Source organism: Saccopteryx leptura, chromosome 2 (assembly GCF_036850995.1).
Source record: "Saccopteryx leptura isolate mSacLep1 chromosome 2, mSacLep1_pri_phased_curated, whole genome shotgun sequence".
In the NCBI taxonomy this organism is placed as follows: domain Eukaryota; kingdom Metazoa; phylum Chordata; class Mammalia; order Chiroptera; family Emballonuridae; genus Saccopteryx; species Saccopteryx leptura.
This window is the reverse complement of record NC_089504.1, coordinates 226,131,744-226,151,220: the sequence shown is the minus strand read 5'-3', so window position 1 is coordinate 226,151,220 and position 19,477 is coordinate 226,131,744. Positions and strand designations below refer to the sequence as shown.

The following is a 19,477-nucleotide window of genomic DNA, read 5'->3' as shown; positions in this document are numbered from 1 at the left end:
CGTTAAACGATGGCGCATTTTATCTGGCTGCTCAACAGGTAGCCTTTTGTAGATGTCTCTCCCCTCCCCGACCCCCCTGCTCCCCCCAGCTTCTCCCTCACGCGATTCCTCATTTTTGGTTTAAGAAGGCGTTGGGAATCCTGGAGAAGATATGAGTCGTCAGGGGAGCTGCACTTGCTCAGGAGGGACGAGCACACGGGGTGCGCAGAACAAAAGCGCAGGGAGTGCTGGCCTCAGTCGTCCCACCATGGCTCCGCGACATGGCAACGGAAAGCAGAGGTGTCGACGTGCAAGCCGAGGCTGCAAGCACCCTGGTTCCTACGATGCAGTCGCTCCTGTTGTTGCGGCTGCTCTTCCTTCAACAGGGCAGTCCCATGTGCTTGTGAGCCTGGGCAGACGCCCTGCCACCTCCCCGTCCTGCTTACCACCCACCTACCTACCCATCCATCCATCCATCCAGCCAGCCAGCTAGCCAGCCACCCATCCACCCGTCCATCCATCCATCCGCCCGCTCACCCAGGGTCCAGAGGGCCCTACTGTGTGCCCAGCCTGCGCAGGACGCCGGTCGGGAGCCCCTCCGGCTCCCTGGCTGGGTGGGTGCGGCTGGTGGGGGCTTTCACAGCCGAAAGGTCCAGAAAGCCGAAGCGCAGAAGCCGGCGGGAGGAGCCGCTGGAGACTGCCCGACTTGGGCGGCCGGGAGCGCGCGTCCGCCAGACCTCGCGGGGTCCCCCTGTCCGCCGCTCGGGTGGCTGCGCCGCGCCCCTCCCTGGCCCTCCCTCTCCAGCGAGGGTCGAGTGTGGCTGTTGCGCGCGGAGAGGGAGGGGCTACGAGGGATTTGAAAGTGCACGGGCTGAGCCGCGGAGCTCGCATCTGTTCCCGCCGCCCGCGCCCGGATTGAATTTCTGCAAATTCAGACTGAATGGGGCTTTCTTCTGCCGCCGTCCAGAGGGCGCCTGCAGCCCGCCGCGCGCCCAGCTAGGAGCGGACCTGCGAGTGGACCCAAGCCCGCGCGGACCAGCCGGCGGCGGCAGGGCGGAGGCTGCGGAGGCGCCGCGCGCGGGGACTCAAGCATCGGACCGCGCCCCCACCGCCCCTCCAGGGCCAGAGAGGTGCCCCGCGCCCCGGAGAGCGGTCACTGTCACCGGCTGCCCAGAAGGGACTAGGGGCGGGGCCGTGTCCTGAAAGGGGCTAGAAGACCCTCCGAAGAACTTGTTGGGGGCGGGTCCCCGGCCCCCGTCGCCTGGGCGGCCGCTATTGTCTGCGCGCGCTTGGCTGGCTGAGCCCGGGGCGGCGGCGACAGAAGCCGGAGCCGCAGGAGCGGCCGCGCGGGCGCGATGCCGGCGGCGGCGGGGGACGGGCTCCTGGGCGAGCCGGTGGCGGGGGGCAGCGGGGGCGGCGAGGATGCGGCCAGGCCGGCGGCGGCCTGCGAGGGAAGTTTCCTGCCCGCCTGGGTGAGCGGCGTGCCCCGCGAGCGGCTCCGGGACTTCCAGCACCACAAGCGCGTGGGCAACTACCTGGTGGGCAGCCGCAAGCTGGGCGAGGGCTCCTTCGCCAAGGTGCGCGAGGGACTACATGTACTGACTGGCGAGAAGGTGAGCGGCGGGCGTTGAGCGGGCTGGGCGGGTGGGCTGGACCGGGTCGCTCCCGCCTTTCCTTTCGGGACCGAGGAGGGTCGAGTCCCAGGAGCGCGCAGGCCCTGCAGCCGGCGACGGTCTGGGGTCATTCCCGAGGGGGTGGGGGTGGGGGGCGGAGAGGCGGCTGGCTCACCCTAGGAGCCGCCTGCAAGCCCTTTTGCTCCGGGAAGGGCGCCGCCTGGCGGACACCAGCGCGGGGTGGGGGCTCAGCCCTGGGGAGGGGGCGTTGTGGCCACAGATTAGCAGAGCGGCAGGAACCAGGGCGGGAGTGCGTGCGCCCTTGTGATCAGGGTGGGGGCGCCGATTAGCCAGCCCTTAGAGGAGCCTGAAGTCTGAGCCTCGACTTGGGCTCTGGGGAGAAGGTGGGGGACATTCCTCTCCACCTGTGCGCCGGGGCAGCCGGGGGAAGTTTTTCACGCCGGAGGAAGGTTAACCTACCCTGCCTCTGCCCAGCCCCTTATCCGCTCCACTGCCTGCGTGGAAGCTGCAGGAACGACCCTGCGCTGGCAGCTACAGACCTAGAAGTACACGCCGACACCCCCATACTGCAGAGATGGGAGATGCATTCTGATATTTTTGAAAGAGGAGAAGGCAGGGAAAGACCCCTCCTACCCTCACCCAGACCCGGAGGGGCACCGTCTTGTGTTATTAGTGAACCCTTGCCAGGCGAGGCCCAAGTCTATTGTAACTTAGATCTGTGAGAAGAAACCCAAGATATGATGACTTACTTCTGAGGTGAGAGGCCCAGGCACGGGGTCACTCCTAGCGGTAAGGCCGCTCCAGCCTGGGAGTTGCCTGGGGCTTGGAGTTACTTCAGCCACAAGCACAGGTCACCTCACTCAAGGCTGAGGTTGCTCCACCCTGGTCTGGAAGTGGTCGCTTTTGTGGGCCACAGCCCAGGGAGACATCAGCAATATGGGGAGAGGCAGGGAAACGGGGGCTCCATACCCACCCTTCCCCCAACCTGGGATTCTCTGCCCAGTCGGAGAACTCCTGGGAATGTTCTGGCCAGGGACTGCTGATCTCTGTTTGAGGTACCCTGCCGTCCTGTCCCAGGCTCCTGTGCCCTGGAGCCCCTTGCAATTTGAGTACAGGACTCCATCACCTCTGTCGTTTGCCCTGGGTTTTGATAGCTCTTTGTTTGGGGTAAGTGGGGTTAAAGTGAGTACTTTAAAAAGTGCCTCTTGCTTGAATTTCCGTTCAAAAAGGGAGTGTTCACGATGAACTCACTAAATCGAGCAACTCTTCAAAGAAGACCAAAACAAAACAAAACAAAAACCTCCAGACCTCATTCTAGTCCAAAGGGAACAGGTCACACTTCACTGGTTGGTTTTCAGCGGCTGGCGACTTACACATCCCCTCAGGGCATGGGTGCCCGAGGCCCCAGCCTCCTAAGGACAGTGCGTGCATTCACTGCCCCTTCCCTGTCCCCATTTGAATTCATGTCAGCATGGGTGGTAGAACTTTTAGTTTCATTCCAATCCTATAAGATTCAGTCTGGTTGTGTACGTTTCCTCGTGAAACTTAGCAAAAAGAGACGAAGCTTTATGCTAATAGCAAATGGCCATGATTAAGAGCACATTTACCTCGCCTGCCCTGTGCTGGGCTGTTTCTGGTTTCCCTCCACTTCCCAATCTGTGTCCTGGCTCCTGCTCCTTGCCTGTGTACATTTTTGCTCCATACTATCAGTCTGTTGGCCTTGGCTGCCCTGTGCAAGGTCACACTCCGAGCTCAGTGCCCACCCAGCTGCTCGGGTTCCTTCACACCAGGCAGTCTGGAGTGCAGGGAGTTCCTGCCCAGATGGGGTCGAAATGGCGAGACCCCTACACCCCTAAGTGCTCATGTCCCTTCTCCTCTTCCTTTTCTTAAACAGTTAATCTTGCTTTCAGCAAGGGCCTATGGTTGTACAATTACTGAGCTGGACCCTCTGTTTGGATCCAGTTAAGGATGGTGGTTCTGAGGGGGAGAGAGTGGGAGGAGGTGGGAAGATTTCTCATGTGGGCCCAGCCTCCAGTGTCATGAAGAACCTGGATTTTAGTTCCAGCTTTAAAGAAACAATGGGTGTCATTCATAGTTGTTATCTCCCAAATTCAACAACTTTAATGCTTAACTAATAGATTTGAGTTTGGGCAGATGGCAGAGATTAAAATGTGTGTGTGTATGTCTCTGCTAGGAAGGTGGCTGAGTTCAGGAGTCCCCATCCCCATGCATGTTCTGGCTCTTGTCATACTGAGGCCAAGACAAAGGTGAAGTCACCCTCACACTACTTGCTGCCTTTCTGTCTCTTTAAGAGATGAGTTATTAAGAGGGTTCTCCTCCCGGAAGAGGGCTACTCCCTTGAGCCAAGCAAAGGGGAACTTGAGATGACAGAATGCTGAGGAAGGGGAATGAAGTGACCCCCAGGATGGGTGATGTGAGTAACTCAGAAAGGCCTCTCACCCTGACACTACCCCCTTCTAGAACGTGTATACTTTTTGAAGAAAGCGCTTCACTTTTCTCCTCTCCTTTTTTTTTTTTTTTCATTTTTCTGAAGCTGGAAACAGGGAGAGACAGTCAGACAGACTCCCGCATGCGCCCGACCGGGATCCACCCGGCACGCCCACCATGGGGCGACGCTCTGCCCACCAGGGGGCGATGCTCTGCCCATCCTGGGCGTCGCCATGTTGCGACCAGAGCCACTCTAGCGCCTGGGGCAGAGGCCACAGAGCCATCCCCAGCGCCCGGGCCATCTTTGCTCCAATGGAGCCTTGGCCTCGGGAGGGGAAGAGAGAGACAGAGAGGAAAGCGCGGCAGAGGGGTGGAGAAGCAAATGGGCGCTTCTCCTGTGTGCCCTGGCCGGGAATCGAACCCGGGTCCTCCGCACGCTAGGCTGACGCTCTACCGCTGAGCCAACCGGCCAGGGCTCTCCTCTCCTTTTTTAAAGGACATAGACCATAACAGAAGGGGAAGTAAGACATGAACACTATAGTAAAATAGGTGTATGCCCCCATGCCAGCCCTGGGTGGACCCAGGGCAGCAGTGGTGGGGATCAGCTCATGAAAAAGCTGAACAGGCTGTTGGGGGTGGGAGATGGAGGGGGTGTGTGTGTGTTGTGTTTTAACTTAGTGCCCATTTCCAAAAAGATTTGGGTGAAATCCTCCATTGCTTGCTGGGAGTTACTGTGTGGGTCCTTATGACAAATAACCACTTTTTCTGACTTTCACTTCAGGCTTCAATCTTATCTTATCAAGAGGCTTCTCTTCCCACCACTGCCCGCAGGACAGTGCTTTGCCTGACTTTCCTCTGAAGTTGTTTGTTTGAAAGTCATTTGACTCTAGATGGCCCTTTTACTGCTTGAAAGGAAAGGATTTATTTATTTATTTATTTATTGGCTGAGACCTAATTTTGTCCTCTAGTTCTGAGTTGAAGCAATCTCTGTTAATGTGGCTTTAAAAATAAATAATTCACTTGGTTATATGAAACTGTTAATTGGTGCGTTCTTAGTCAGGGCTGAGCGCCTTTGACTAAACCTGAGTTGATGATTGGAGGAGGAAAAATGATCAGAAAAATCAGAATTTTGAAAAGTATTCTCTCTGGCTTTGAGACAAAGAACAAAGTTGCCGAGCAGCAGTATGGAGTGATGACTTTGAAAGACCCAGAAAGATTGTGCTCACTGCCCCTGCCCCGGTCCCTGATACCTAGGAAATGCAGAGTCTTTGGCCCATAATAGGTTCTTAGTACATTTAAAAAATTATTGATTGATTTTAGAGAGAGAGGAAGGGAGAGAGAGAACAAGAGAGAGAGACAGAAACATCAATCTGTTTCTGTACGTATCCTGAACGGGGATCAAACTGGCAACCTCTGCACATCTGGATGACGCTCTATCCAGTGAAACTATCCAGCCACAGTGGTTCTTAGTACATTAAAAAAAATCTGATAAAATTAGTTGGAAAGGCTTATAGAGAAAAGCATAGGTAAATCTCAGCTTGAGATAGAGCTGGTTTCATAGGCTGCAAAAAGGGGAGATAAGTTGATGCCACAATTACCTAATGATTAAAACACAAAGTTGGGTACATAACGTGATTGGGTACAATGCTTAAATATCTTGTTCTAACCCTTGGTTTAAAAAAACCAACCTGTTTATTACTTTCATTGGAGCTATTTTGGGGCCAAAAAAAACCTCCTGCCTGCTTAGTAAGTTTTCAGTGATTATGCTTTGAGCACGACTACCAGATACCTGGAGTGAAGGAGATGCTAAAAATACAACTTACTATGTTCTGCAGAGCAGGAAATGTGACTAATTTTAAAAGTGGCCTTTTGGCAGATCTGTTTTTAGCAAGTATTTCTGAAACAAACAGGTGCTAAATCCTGTAATTTTTTTCTTTCTTTTTTTTTTTTAGTGCTAGAAATTTAGGGTTAATGGCTTTGAGAAACAAGAAATGCTTCGAGAACTGGGGATTCCTATTAGTGCTCAGCAGGGGCTTCTTGGCAAGCTGGAGGCGTTTGGCAACAGCATGGCCCAGTGCCTCCTGTGTGACAAGGCAGTGCCCACAATTCCCGAGGTCGCACGCTGCCTCAGCGGGCAGCCTTTGAGCTTCCTGCCTGCTCCAGGTTTCTGAAGTTCTTTTGAATGATGGAAATTGGTACATAGGGCTGGCAGTGAGTGTTCATTGATACCCAGATCCTACGGACTTCAGAGGGTGCCTTGGGTCCGTATAACAGAGCTGAACACTGCCCACGGAGAGGAGTACAGCCTGAAATTTTCTCTGCAGGTGTGGAGTCACGGGCAGGTTCCAGGGCAGCATGGCAGTCATCTTCCCTGTGGTTACCCCTCCCAGAGGCATGGAGGTGGCAAGCTGTGTCTGCCCCGGGAGATGGGCAGGCCAGTGTCCTCTGTGGGAAGGCGGCTTGGGCACAGAGTGTCGTTTACCTTGGAATAGACACCCCGTCTCGATTATTCATGGTAACTGAGCGACCTGCTCTCCTGCCTAACGGAAAATCATCCATCGCCTAACCTTATTTTTGCAAACTGGCGCAACCTCTTCCTCCGCTCAGTCTGGGCTCTGGCCAGTGCCGAGTGCTGCATTAAATTTCACGCTCTCTGATGGGTGCCGCTGACTGGTAAGATGACCAGTAGGAAAGAGCTGAACCACGGGGCCTTAGTTGTGTCCGAGCTGCCTGATACCTGTACAAGGTCGACAGAGCTATTGCTTCTCCTTTGTCATAAATACCAGTCCAGTGGTGCAGTGTTTAGTGGTTCACTTTGGGTCCTGCGGGCATGCCCTCTTCAGGGGCGTGTGGGGACCCTAGGCATTGATCTGAGCACCAATGCCCCCAGTAGGCATCCCTCTGACCTTCTCCTGTCCATTGGTGGGGCTGCTGTAACAATAACCACCACCTCGGAGGGCTTAAAACTAGAAGTTTATTCTCTCATGGTTTTCCAGGCCAGAAGTCCAAAATCATGATGCCTGTAGGGTGTGCTCCCTCTGAGGGCTCCAGGGGAGGATACTTCCCTGTCCGTTCCAGCTTCTGGCAGCTGCTGACCATCCTTGGCTTTCCTTGGCTTGTGCCAGCCTCACTCCAGGCTCCGCCTCTGTGTTGACACGGCTTCTTCCCTCTGTGTGTTGCCCGTCTCCACATCTCCTTTTCCTTCCTGCTAAGGACACCAGTCGTCGGATTTAGGGATGGCCCTGATCCAGTAGGACCACATCTTGACTTGATGATATCTGCCAAGACCCCATTTCTAATAAGGTGACATTCGCAGGGACTGGGGTTTAGGGCTTGAACATGCCTTTTGGTGGGAGACAGTCCAACCCACATCATCTTCTTAAACTGTCAAGATTGTGTCGCAAGTGATTTCCTGGTGTGCAGGCCTTGAGGGGTGGGTGAATGTGGTTTTAGGGAATGCTCTCAGGATGAGTCTCTCTGAGGGGGGGAGGGGAGGGGAGAGGTGGGGGAGGGGGGAGAGGAGAGCAAAGCAGCACTGGGCAGAGGGAGAACTGGGCTCCTGTGCTGTCCTAGCTGGAGGCCCTGCCATACCTCGGAGGGCTCTGGAGCTGAGATGCTCCTTCAGAGGTGTCTGAACTGGGGTGAGGGACTGGCCTTTGTACCTCTGCATGGGTCTGTCCTTGGATGGGGGCTGCTCTGAGAAAAGGGCAGGCCTTGGACACCTGCTGAGGGCAGTGCCTGGGGCAAGCTCACCACTGAGAGCCAGCAAGCTCTTCCGCCCTGCAGCGAGATCTGGGCACTGGTCCTGGAGTCCACTCTCTGAAAGACCGGGTCGGGCCCAGGGTCTTACCTGAGTCCCAGCTGGTTCCGTAAAGAAAGTGGGCAGCTTCCCTGCCCCAGCCGCCCACCCAGGTGTTGGTCCTTTTAGCCTGAAATGAGTCTATGTTCCAGCCACTCTGAGCATCCGGATAGTCTGGCCTCACGTGTCTCTTTAGTTGGAGTCCTCTGTGCTCTCTGTTGAGTTTGAGGGTACTTTTATGTATTTATTTATTTATTTATTTATTTATTTTTTTTGTATTTTTCTGAAGCTGGAAATGGAGAGAGACAGTCAGACAGACTCCCGCATGCACCCAACCGGGATCCACCCGGCACGCCCACCAGGGGCGATGCTCTGCCCACCAGGGGGCGATGCTCTGCCCCTCCGGGGCGTCGCTCTGCGGGGACCAGAGCCACTCTAGCGCCTGGGGCAGAGGCCAAGGAGCCATCCCCAGCGCCCAGGCCATCTTTGCTCCAATGGAGCCTTGGCTGCGGGAGGGGAAGAGAGAGACAGAGAGGAAGGAGGGGGAGGGGGTGGAGAAGCAAATGGGCGCTTCTCCTATGTGCCCTGGCCGGGAATCGAACCCGGGTCCCCCGCACGCCAGGCCAACGCTCCACCGCTGAGCCAACCAGCCAGGGCCGAGGGTACTTTTAGAATGCGTTGATATATTCCCTATGTTTTCTGTTGAGGACTTTGTGTCAACAGAGTTCGGCTAACTTGTTGACCTGTGTGCTTAATGCAGAGACACTGGAGCTTTCCTGGGGGAGACCCTCCGCCCCACCTCTCCTGAGCTGGGAAGAGTGGTGAGGAGTTGTGGGAAACTAGATTGTTGTCAGAGCAGTGATTCGGGTCAGAGCCATCTGTTAACATCCTCTTATTCCCTCTACTGTGCCCTCCTGTGCCACCGAGTGAAGTGATGGCCCGAGACGGGGTTCTGTGTGGTTTTGAATCGTCTGTTTTTAAGATCCATGTGGTTACATGTTGGTGTAGTTCGTACTGACACCTGGTCTGAAATTCAAAAGTGTCGAGCGGGTGTGCAGTGAGAGGTAATCCTACCAGACCTGTGCCGTGTGCATACGAGTGTCTGTACATGTTTGTAAGTTACAGGTATAGAAAGATGTGTTTTTCACTGTACATGCTGTCCAGTAGCTTGCTTTTCTAACTTGGCATTACTTCTTGAACATTCTTCCTCAAAACTACTGTAGGGTCCCTTCATTTCTTTTTAATTACTGCACAGTATTTACTGCACGGAGGTTCCGTGTTTACTTCTCCGTTCCTTGTTGGTTATGTTGTTGGACATTACTTAAAGAATTAAGGACAATTAAAGAATAGGCCTTTAGGTGGTATGCAATTTATTTTTGTTATTCCCAAACCTTGCTGCAGTGAATTTTGTAGCTATTTCAGTTATATCTGAGGGATAAACTCCTAGTCTTTGGTGGAAAGGTCTGACTGTTTCAACTGTCGATACATGTTGCCAAGTGTATCATGAAGGCTTTCTCTGTTTATACTCACATCAGCCTGGTGTGGGGGTATCTTTCCACCTCTTGGTCCACACAGGGTGCCCTCCAACTCTTTGAGCTTTGCTAGTCTAGTAGACTAAACGTGGTATCTTATTTTACATATGGTTTCTCTTATTTGCAGATGAGTTAAGCATACTGTCATATGCAGTGATAATAAGCATACTGGCATATCACTTCTGTTCATTGTTCATGTCTGTTCACTATTCCCCCCAGGGGGGTTTTGGTCTTTTTTCTTATTGATTTATAGGCACGTTTTGTACACACAAAGGCAGTCCTCTTTTGGTGACATATCTTGCAGCCTCCTCCATCTCCCCTTACTCTTTGTTTGTTCTCTGTCTTTGTTTCTTGATAATTCTTGCTACTGCAGAGGGCATATCTTTGGGTCCATGAACCCCAATAAGTTGTATGAGTGCAATTATATTTCTGGAGGGAGGGACCGTGGCTCTCATCAGGTTCTAAAAGGAGTTATTTACTCCCAAAATGTTAAGAGCCACTGCTCCATTGCCCACGCCTGTCAGCTGTGTTGACCAACTGGGGGTTTGTGAATTGTTAGGATGAGGATTTGGGCCGCTTTGGTTTGTTAGCACCTGTGCTGACTGGGCTAATGTTGCAGAAGATACTCAGGCTAGGCAGGCTGGTTCTACAACCATGACCTTGAAGTAGGGTCCAAGGATGCCTGATTTCTGCTTCTTGCCTCCCGCCAAGCCTGCATCATAGGCACAGGGTATGATAGCGTGTCGCTGGGGCTTTAGAAAATGTTGACTGTTGCTGGGAATGCCCTGAATGTCCCATGATGTGTTCATGGAAAGGCGAGAGATACAACTTATGGTGGGTGATTGAGAGAAAGAAAGTTCGGGAGGGGGGATGGAGGGAAGTGAAAATCTTTTAAGGAGCAGTAGTTGCCACTTAATTTGCACTAAGTGTGAGTACGTGTGTAAAAATGTGCCTCAGAACCCTGTGGGATATTTTGTCTACAGAAGGGGCCCCCTGGGCCGTGGTCCTGGGGGAGGGAACAGCTGGGCCCTGCTGTTTGAAATCAGAGGTCAGCATGCCCTCACTTAATGACCCTCTCTAAAATGTCACCTGTCACTCTCTGCACCTTCACCCTGTTTTGTCTTTCCTCAAAGTGTTTCTGACCACCTGGATTACTTTGCTAGGGCCACTGCAACAAAGTACCACAAATTTGGTGGCTTAAATGGCAGAAGTTGACTGTCTCCCAGCTCTGGAGGCTAGAAGTCCAAAATCCTGGTGTCGGCAAGCCTGGTTTCTTTGGAGGCTAGGAGGGAGGACCTCCCCCAGGCCCTGTCCTTGGCTTGTAGATGGCCATCTTCTCCCTGTGCGTCCTTTTCTCTCTCTCTTTTAAAATTTCTCTTTTTAATTAAATTTAATGGTGACATTAATCAATAAGATTACATAGGTTTCAGGTAAACATTTCTGTAGTCAAACTGTTGATTGTGTTGTGTGTCCATCACCCAAAGTTAAATCATTTCCCCTGTGTTTCTTTTGTCATCTTCCCTGAGTCTGTATTGCATTTCCCCTTCTTATGAGGACATAAGAAGAATAGAGTTCTTCTCAACCTCACTTTACCTCGATTACTTCTGCAAAGACATATGCTCCACATCAAGTCACATTCTGAGGTCCTGGGGGGTCAGGACTTGCTATAGCCTGAATGTCTGTATTTTCCCCAAATTCATATGTTGAAACCTAATCCCCAAGTGATGGCATTAGGAGGTGGGGCCTTTGGGAAGTGGTTAGGCGTGAAGTCAGAGCCGTCACAAATAGGATCAGTGGCCTTAGGAGAGAGATCCGGAGAGCGCCCTGGCCCCTTGTGGGGACACAGCAAGAATACAGCTCTCCAGGAACAAGGATAAGAACTCTCACCAGACACCAAGTCTTCTGGGGTCTTGATCTGAGCTTCCCAGGCTCTAGATGTGTAGGAAATAAATGTCTGTTATTGATAAGTCACCCAGCCTATGGTGTTTTGTTACAGCAGCCTGAGTGCACGGAGACAAGACTGAAACATACGAATTTTGGGGGGGAGAGACACCATGTACCTTATGACATCGCCCGACCCCACAATATACATTTCTGTGTTTATGTTTGTCTCCTGTGAGGAAGAATGCTTGCTTCTTCCCTGGTGCTGGGAGTAGTTCCTGAGACGGAGAAGCGCTCAGTGCACAGATTCTGAATGGATCCAAGGATGCTTTGATCATCTGAGGACATGGGGACAGGACAACCTTCTGGGTGACAGTGGTCAGGTCAGCAGGGAACAGTCTGGAGCACTGTGTGTCTTGCTGGGAGCTCCTGAGTGTGCCTGTGGGAGGGATGAGATGGAATAGGTTGTCCAGCTGGTGCTCTTTGAGAAAACTTCCGGCCCTGGAACAGCTGTGCCCTCTGCAGAGCCCAGGGGGACAGGGAACCAGCCAGAGCAGGAAACATTTTGCCCTGCCAGGGGACTGTTAATGAACCCTCAGCTCCTTCCCGAGAAATTGTACCAACAGCGCAACAGATGGATGAAGTTGCTATTTGCAAACATACATTTTTTTGGATGTGCCCCATGGAGATATATGGAGGCTTGGATCTGTCTGTTTGACTGTAATTTTTTTATATATAAGTTTGTCAGTCTCCTAAGCCAAGTGGCTGTGCAAACATTTTATAATCCTGCTTGCCTTTCGCCTGTTCTCTGAGCCATGATTCCTCATATCCTTTCCTGCCTTACTCTGCCGTTTTTGTCTCCTGGTGAGTTCTGTCTTATGTCCCACCTCTTGGCTTTTTGGTAATGGGTCTGGCTGTCTTTCTGCCTCTGCTCAGATGCTCTTTGCCAGAGTCCTGTGCACAGCATAGGGGAGCGTGGACAGCAGTGTCAGGCACCCAGTCGGCTCAGAGCATGGGCCTCAGGGACTAAGGAAGGAGAGGGTGCAGCAGCTGCCTGCAAGGGTCTGGACATCCCTGTGTACAGATCATAGGCTGAGTTCAGGCTCCCCATGATTCCTCTGTCTACCTGGAGGAGAGCAGGGATTTCATGACTTCCCAAATCACCAGAAATCTCCAGGAAAGAACAGAAGCCCACGAGCATGTCACACTGATGACAGTAATGAATGTATGGGACTCGTACTGTCTTCTGGGATCTGTCCCAGATGCTTTGCTACATAATATAACTATTGCCTACAATGGCCTTTTGTGGTGGGTGCTGTCGTCCTGGTTTTGCAGATTGGGGTGACCAGCTGTCCTGGAGTGTCCAGGACCCTCTCACGTTTAACATCAAAACTTCTGCATTTTGGGGAACCCCTCAGATAACAGCAAAACCAGATTCACCCAAGAAAACATTTCATCAGAGTGTTTGAAATCCCATTGGGGGTTTTCAAATAAAAGTATGAATGAGTAGCTACCAGGTCACAAATCAGAGATGCATAAACTGAAGCCCAAAGCCCAGGGTGTGAGTGGGGTGCGTGTTGTGAACGACAATCTCCCCGTGTGGTCCCAGGTAGTGAAGGTGCTTTTCCTTTTCTTTTGTTCCAATGTGATAGGTTCACACTGTGTGCTTTCTCAAGTGTGTTACTTGGTACTGGTCTGCGGTTTCTTATAAGCTCACTTTGAAGTGAGATTGAGCTGTGTGTGTGTGTGTGTGTGTGTGTGTATCCCATATACACAAGTGCGTCTATGTGTATTCAGCTGACCCTTGAATGATGCAGGGGTTAGAGAAGCCGACCCCTCAGTGCAGTCTAAAATCCACATACAACTTTTGATTCCCCCCAAAAAACTTTTACAATTTGCCTTTATATCCATAGGTTTCCATTCACAGACTCAACCAGTTGTGGACTGGAAGCAGTGTTTTCCGTCTGTGGTTGGGAATCTGTGGATGCGGAAGGCTGACTGTACCAATAGCCTACTGTTGGCCGGGAAGCCCTACCAGTAACACAAACAGTTGACTAACACGAAGTTTTTGTGTTATGTGTATTACACACTGTAGTCTTACAATCAAGTAATCTAGAGAAAAGAAATGTTATTAAGAACATTATAAGGAATAGAAAACGTATTTACTGTGTTTGTTGAAAAAAATCCACATGTAAGTGAACTGGTGCAGTTTAAACCCTTGTTGAAGGGTGAACTGTATATATACATATATGCTGCTCACAAAAACTAGGGGATATTTCAAAATGAATGTGAAGTGATAAAAATATGTGTACATATATACAGGTGGATGCGTGCATATATATATATATATACTATTAAATATAAATTACTGAACATTATGCTAAATATAACTTTCTTTTTAAAAAAATTATTTGTTTCAGAAAGAGAGGAATGGGGAGAGAAATAGAGAAACATTGATCTGTTCCTGTGTGTGTCCTGACCGGGGATTGATCCTGCACCCTTTGTATCAGAGCAATCCTCTAATCTAACCAACTGAGCTACCCAGCAACCAGGATGGTAGCAGACTTTTCTTTTTATAAAAAATTTTTTTTCCATTGATTTGAAAGAGAAAGGGAGATATAGGGGAAGGGAGAAAAGGAGAGAGAGAGAGAGAGAGACAGAGACACAGAGAAAGAGAGAGAGATTGAGAAAGAGAAGTCCCAACATGTTGTTCCACTTGGTTGTTTCATTTAGTTGTACCTTCATTGATTGCTTCTTGCACGTGCCCTGACCTGGGATCAGACCCACAACCTCAGCGTTCCAGGACGATGTTCTATCAACTGAACCACCCGGTCAGGGCGCAGACTTTCTTAATGAAGGAAGCAGCGGGAACTTTCATTAGTTCTGGTCAGCAGCACTCAAGTTTCAGAGCCTCTTTTCTGTGCAGGAAGGAGAGAAACCTCTAGGAAGGGAGTGAGGGTGTTGAAGAAAACGGTGCAGCTGTGAGGGCTTGTCTTGTGCAGCACACCCCACCATTCCCGAGGGTCTTCTTGTTAAACCACACCCCTCACCGGAAACAACACAGATAATTTATTACAAACAAAGCCACACAGCCTGTGCTGGCTTGCTTACTGTGCAGACGACCTGGAGCTAAACCAGCTTTTCCAGGCTCCGATTGGGCTGGGAAGGGACCTCAGAGGCAAATGGAATGAGGAAGTGCCTGGCAGACGTGCAGAAGCTCCAGGGAAAGCTGGCTGTCCAGTCTGGGGTCAGAGTATTCCAGCAGTTTATCTGAGCTCTACTGTAGGGAAAGCAAAAGGACAGAGATAAGTGTTATCTGTTGTGTAATTTGTTTTTTAGTAAGAATCATGGCAGCCCTGAGGGAGAGGTCCAGCTTTATAAGAGCATGTTTTTCATTCCAGGTTAAAAATCAGGGAGAGAGACGATGACTCAGCTCTCAGTTGAACGTTTACATTTAATTATATAAATCCGAGAAAACTTGTTTTGAAAACACTTCTCCAGGTTTGTAGAAGTGTCATTCCCACAGGATGACATTTTATTCTATTAAAAACTAACATTTGTGAGCAGTAGTTGCAATTTCAAGCCCAATTTGATGTAATGAAGCTTGAATTTCCCTCTGGAGGGGCTGGGCTCTACAGCTCCCATACGGCCATCCGATTCATTACTTGAGATAGTCCTTCCTAGATTACGAATTATCATAGAGAGCCATTCAATTAAAGCACTGCAGAGTATGTGGAGTAACAGATAGTTTCTTGCCAATAATCAGACTTAGAATAATGTCTTCCAGATTCCAAAGGGGCATATTTATTTAAAAATAAATACAAATTATTTAATATAAATTAGTGTTTTCTTTTCTTTTTTTTTTTAGTGAGAGAAAGAAGGGACAGACAGGGACAGACAGGAAGGGAGAGAGATGAGAAGCATCAACTTGTAGTTGCTGCATTTCAGTTGTTCATTGATTGCTTCTCATACGTGCTTTGACTGGGCGGTGGTGGTGGTGGGGGCTCCAGCTGAGCCAGTGACCCCTTGTTCAAGCCAGCAACCTTGGGCTTAAAGCCAGCGACCTTGGGTTTAAGCCAGTGACCTAAGGCTTCAAACCAGCGACCTTTGGGCTCAAGCCAGCAACCATAATGTCACATTTATGATCCCACGCTCAAGCTGGTGAACCTGTGCTCAAGCCAGACAACCCATGCCCAGGCCAGTGACCTGGGGGTTTCAAACCTGGGTCCTCAGCATCCTAGATAAATACTCTATTCACTGTGCCCCCACCGGTCAGGCCAGTGTTCTTCCTATGGTCAACTGTAACTTTTAAAAATAAAAATTTAAAGTATAAATATTTTATTTTAATTATTTTAAAGTATTTTAAAAATTAATTTTAAAGTCTTTTTGACCAAGTACTTAGTGTTTTAAAATTCTTTAAACCAGTCCACTCACAGGTATAGTTTAGACTATTTGAAGTTACTAATCAAGCAAAATAAATCATGGCAGTTTGTTGACTGCCATGTATTTTTCTTGCCTAGCTACTGATGTCTGCTCTTTTCACTATTAAATCTGCCACCTGCTACTACACTTGACTAATCACATTTCATTTTCTACTCTCCTGTTTTAGATACCTTTTAAAAAATTGTCCTTTTTCTTCTGATTAATTAAATATGATTTTTTTTACCCCTGGTTCCTTGTGGAAAATGAATAGAAACACAAAGGAAAAAATAAAAATCATGTGGAATCACACAAGCCAGCAGTAATCACTTCGAATATTTCAGTATTTGAGCTGGGTGTGTGTGATACAGATGTATATAGACATATACATATATGGGCATGTACCATGCAACAGTGTGTGTGGATCAACAATGGACCATGTATGTGACAGTGCCCCCATAAGATTATAATGGAGCTGAGAAGTTCCTATTGCTTCGTGACCTCACCATCCTTAACATTTTATGCAATGTGGGAGTCACGTGTTTGTGGTAGTTCTGGTGTGAACATACCTGTTGCGCTGCTAATTGTATAACAGTACAGCCCACACAGTTAGCTACAATGTATCATACTGGATAAGGATAATAAACGACTGCGTGCTACTGGTTTATGTACAGTATTTACTATGCTTTTTAAATCACTATTTTGGAGTGTACTCTTTTTACTTATAAAAAATATTTGCTGTAAGTGTATGCCTTGTTAGGCGGGTGGCAGCCTCACATGTCTTGTGTTCATTGAGTCTCTTGATGCCATCATTTTCTCTTGTGCTTGATTTAATCTTGTGTCTTGTCCAGTGACATGCTCTACAGGGGTGTGTGTAGTCCAGGAGCAGTGGCTGTACCATATAGCCGAGGTGTGTAGTAGGCTACGCTGGCTGGGTGCGTGTCAGTGCCTCTGTGATGTTCTCACCACGCTGACAAACTCGCCTAACAATGCATTTCTCAGAATGTAACTCTACCATTAAGCAGTGCATGACTGTGGTTGATTTTTATACTTCTTTGAAGCTATATGTTACAAAACTGAGCTTACGATGTTCATATTGTAACCATACTTCCCTCTGCCCTTATCTTAATACATTGAGAACATGTTCCATGTTATTAAATAGTCTTTAACATCTTGATTTTTGGTGAGAAATAGCATTCCATTATTTGGAGTTACTTATAATTTTAAAAGCTAGTTCCCAACGTTGGCTGTTGAGGTTATTTCAAAATTTTTCTTACATAAATAATGCTGTTACTATCCTTGTAAGCACATCTCTGAGCCTTTCCTTAAGATAGATACTGAGAAGGCTTTTGACATGTTGCCAAATTGCACTTCAGAAAGATTATGCTATATTTTTAAAAGTGCAATTTTGTAATTAGTAGGATTGATAATTATTTGTGTACTTGACTGAAAATCTGTTTCTTCTTTTAACTATTGTTAACAATTTCCCTCCATTTTTCTCCTGTTTGTTTTATTGATTTGTACACTCTTTATGTCAACACAATACATTAAAAATTAAAATTAAAATAATTCACTTCCTGATTCTCCATCCTTCTTAGTTTTGTAAACATTTTTTTGTTTATTCTCACTCATTTAAAAAAATTACAATTGATGTACAATATGTCAGTTTCAGGTGAATATATAGCATGGGGGATTAGACATTTATATATTTATGAAGTGCTTTCCAGATAATTCTAGTACTCATCTGATACCACGTATAGTTATTACAATAGTATTGACTACATTCCCTGTGCTGTACTTTACATCCCTGTGACTGTTCTGTAGCTGCCAATTTATACTTCTTAATCCCTTCACCTTTTCACCCACTCCCCCACCTACCTTCCCATCTGGCAACCATTCTCTGTATCTGCAAGTTCTCTGTATCTATGTATCTATTGTGCTTGTGCGTTTGTTTATTTTTTATTTTTTAAGATCGCACATATAAGTAAAATCAAATGGCATTTGTCTTTCTCTGTCTGACTTATTTCACTTAGCACAGTGCCCTCTAGGTTCATCAAGGCTGTTGCAAATGGCAAGAGTTCATTTATGTTTATGACTGAGTCATATTCCATTGTATGTATGTATCACATCTTCTTTATCCACTCTCTACTGATGGACCCTATGTTGCTGCTATCTCTTGGCTATTGTAAATAATGTTGCAACGAATAGGTGGATGTTTGTGTCTTTTCAATTTAGTGTTTTGGGTTTTTTCAGATTATTACACAGAAGTAGAATTGCTGGGTTCTTCTTTGTCTCTTATGATAGCCTTTGTTTTAAAGTCCGTTTTATCTACCCCAACTTTTTTTGTTTGTTTGTTTCTATTTTTTTGAAATATCTTTTTCCATCCCTTTACTTTCAGTCTCTGTGTGTCTTTGCATCTGAAGGGAGTCTCGTATAGACAGCATATGTAAGGGTTTTGCTTTGTTATTCTTTCAGTCACCATATGTCTTTTGATTGGGAGCATTTATTGCATTTGTATTTAAAGTCATTGTTAATAGGTATGTATTTATTGCCATTTTATTCATATTTTTTATTTTTACTTTTTCTTAAAGAATACCCGTTAACATTTCATGTAATACTGGTTTGATGGTGATGAACTTCTTTAGCTTTTTCTTGTCTGGGAAGTTCTTTGTATGTCCACTGATTCTAAATAAGCTTTGCTGGGTAGAGTAATCTTGGTTGCAGGTCCTTGCTTTTCATCACTTTGAATACTTCTTGCCAGTCCCTCTGGCTTGCAAAGTTACTGTTGAGAAATCAGCTGACAGCCTTCTGGGAGCTCCTTTGTAGGTAACTAACTGCTTTTCTCTTGCTGCTTTTAAGATTCTCTCTTTGTCTTTAACCTTTGGCATTTTAATTATGATGTATCTAGGAGTGGGCCTCTTTGGTTTCATCTTGTTAGGGACTCTGTGCTTCCTGGACTTGTATGTCTATTTCCTTCTCCAGGTTAGGGATGTTTTCTGTCTTTATTTTTTTTTCAATCTTTTGCTCTCTCTTCTCCTTCTGGCACCTCCACGATGTGAATGTTGAAGTTGGAGGATCTGCTGTGCAGGGGCCCACCCCACAGAGCAGGATTTACTTCAGTAGGGGCTCTGGTGCTCACTGAGTTCACTCCCTGAGAGTGTTGATTGTGGAGGTGGTTGGGTGATGCTTTGGCTTGGTCTGAAGCTGTACACTGGGCGTGCTGGCTTAGCCAGTGACATGTGAGCCAGTGCCTGTACCCTGCCTGTGGCCAGTAGACATGAGCTACAAAGTGATCTATAGATGGCTGCTACTTGAACTGGGTTTGGAGGTGCCTGGAGGAGGCCAAGCTGTGAACCAAGGCCAGCTGCTGCTAGCGCCTGGCCTGGGGCCACTTTATGAGAGGTATGGGGTTCGCAGAAGCCAGATGCTGCTTATTTGAGAGAATTTAGCAAAGTCTTAAGCATAAGCCAAGTCAGGCCATTTGTATGGAGAAACCACTGGAAACAGCCTGAGTGAGTCTACAAGTTTGGTGGGGCAAAGTTTCAGGGAGTCACCAGGGTGGGGCAAACGGTGATAGGTTGATGGAGACTCAGATGTGGTGCCTCCTTGCCTGCTCTGTGTGTGGGGGTCTCAGAATAGGAACAATGGCCCCTGCCACACTTCTAACTGGGAGAAAGCTGCCCCTCAAGTTCTTGCTCTGATGATGGACAATTCAGTTTCTTCCCTGTGTCCCTGGTTCCTCTTAAGCTGCTGCCCACTGCTGGAGCTTGGAGAGAGTGCGTCTG

General features: G+C 48.4%; 1 protein-coding gene across 2 annotated transcripts in view; it reads left to right on the top strand.

Annotated features, from left to right (window-relative positions):
• The first annotated feature begins 777 nt into the window (after positions 1–777).
• Positions 778–19,477, top strand: part of HUNK (hormonally up-regulated Neu-associated kinase) — a 105,792-nt gene continuing 87,092 nt past the window's right edge. Inside the window, exon 1 of one of the 2 annotated variants that reach the window (XM_066370365.1) lies at positions 778–1,592. In XM_066370365.1, the coding sequence (XP_066226462.1) occupies positions 1,335–1,592 (258 nt within the window). In that variant the 5' untranslated portion in view covers positions 778–1,334. Of the gene's footprint in view, positions 1,593–3,993; positions 4,048–19,477 lie in introns of those variants that run through there. The other variant, XM_066370366.1, reaches the window with a different exon arrangement.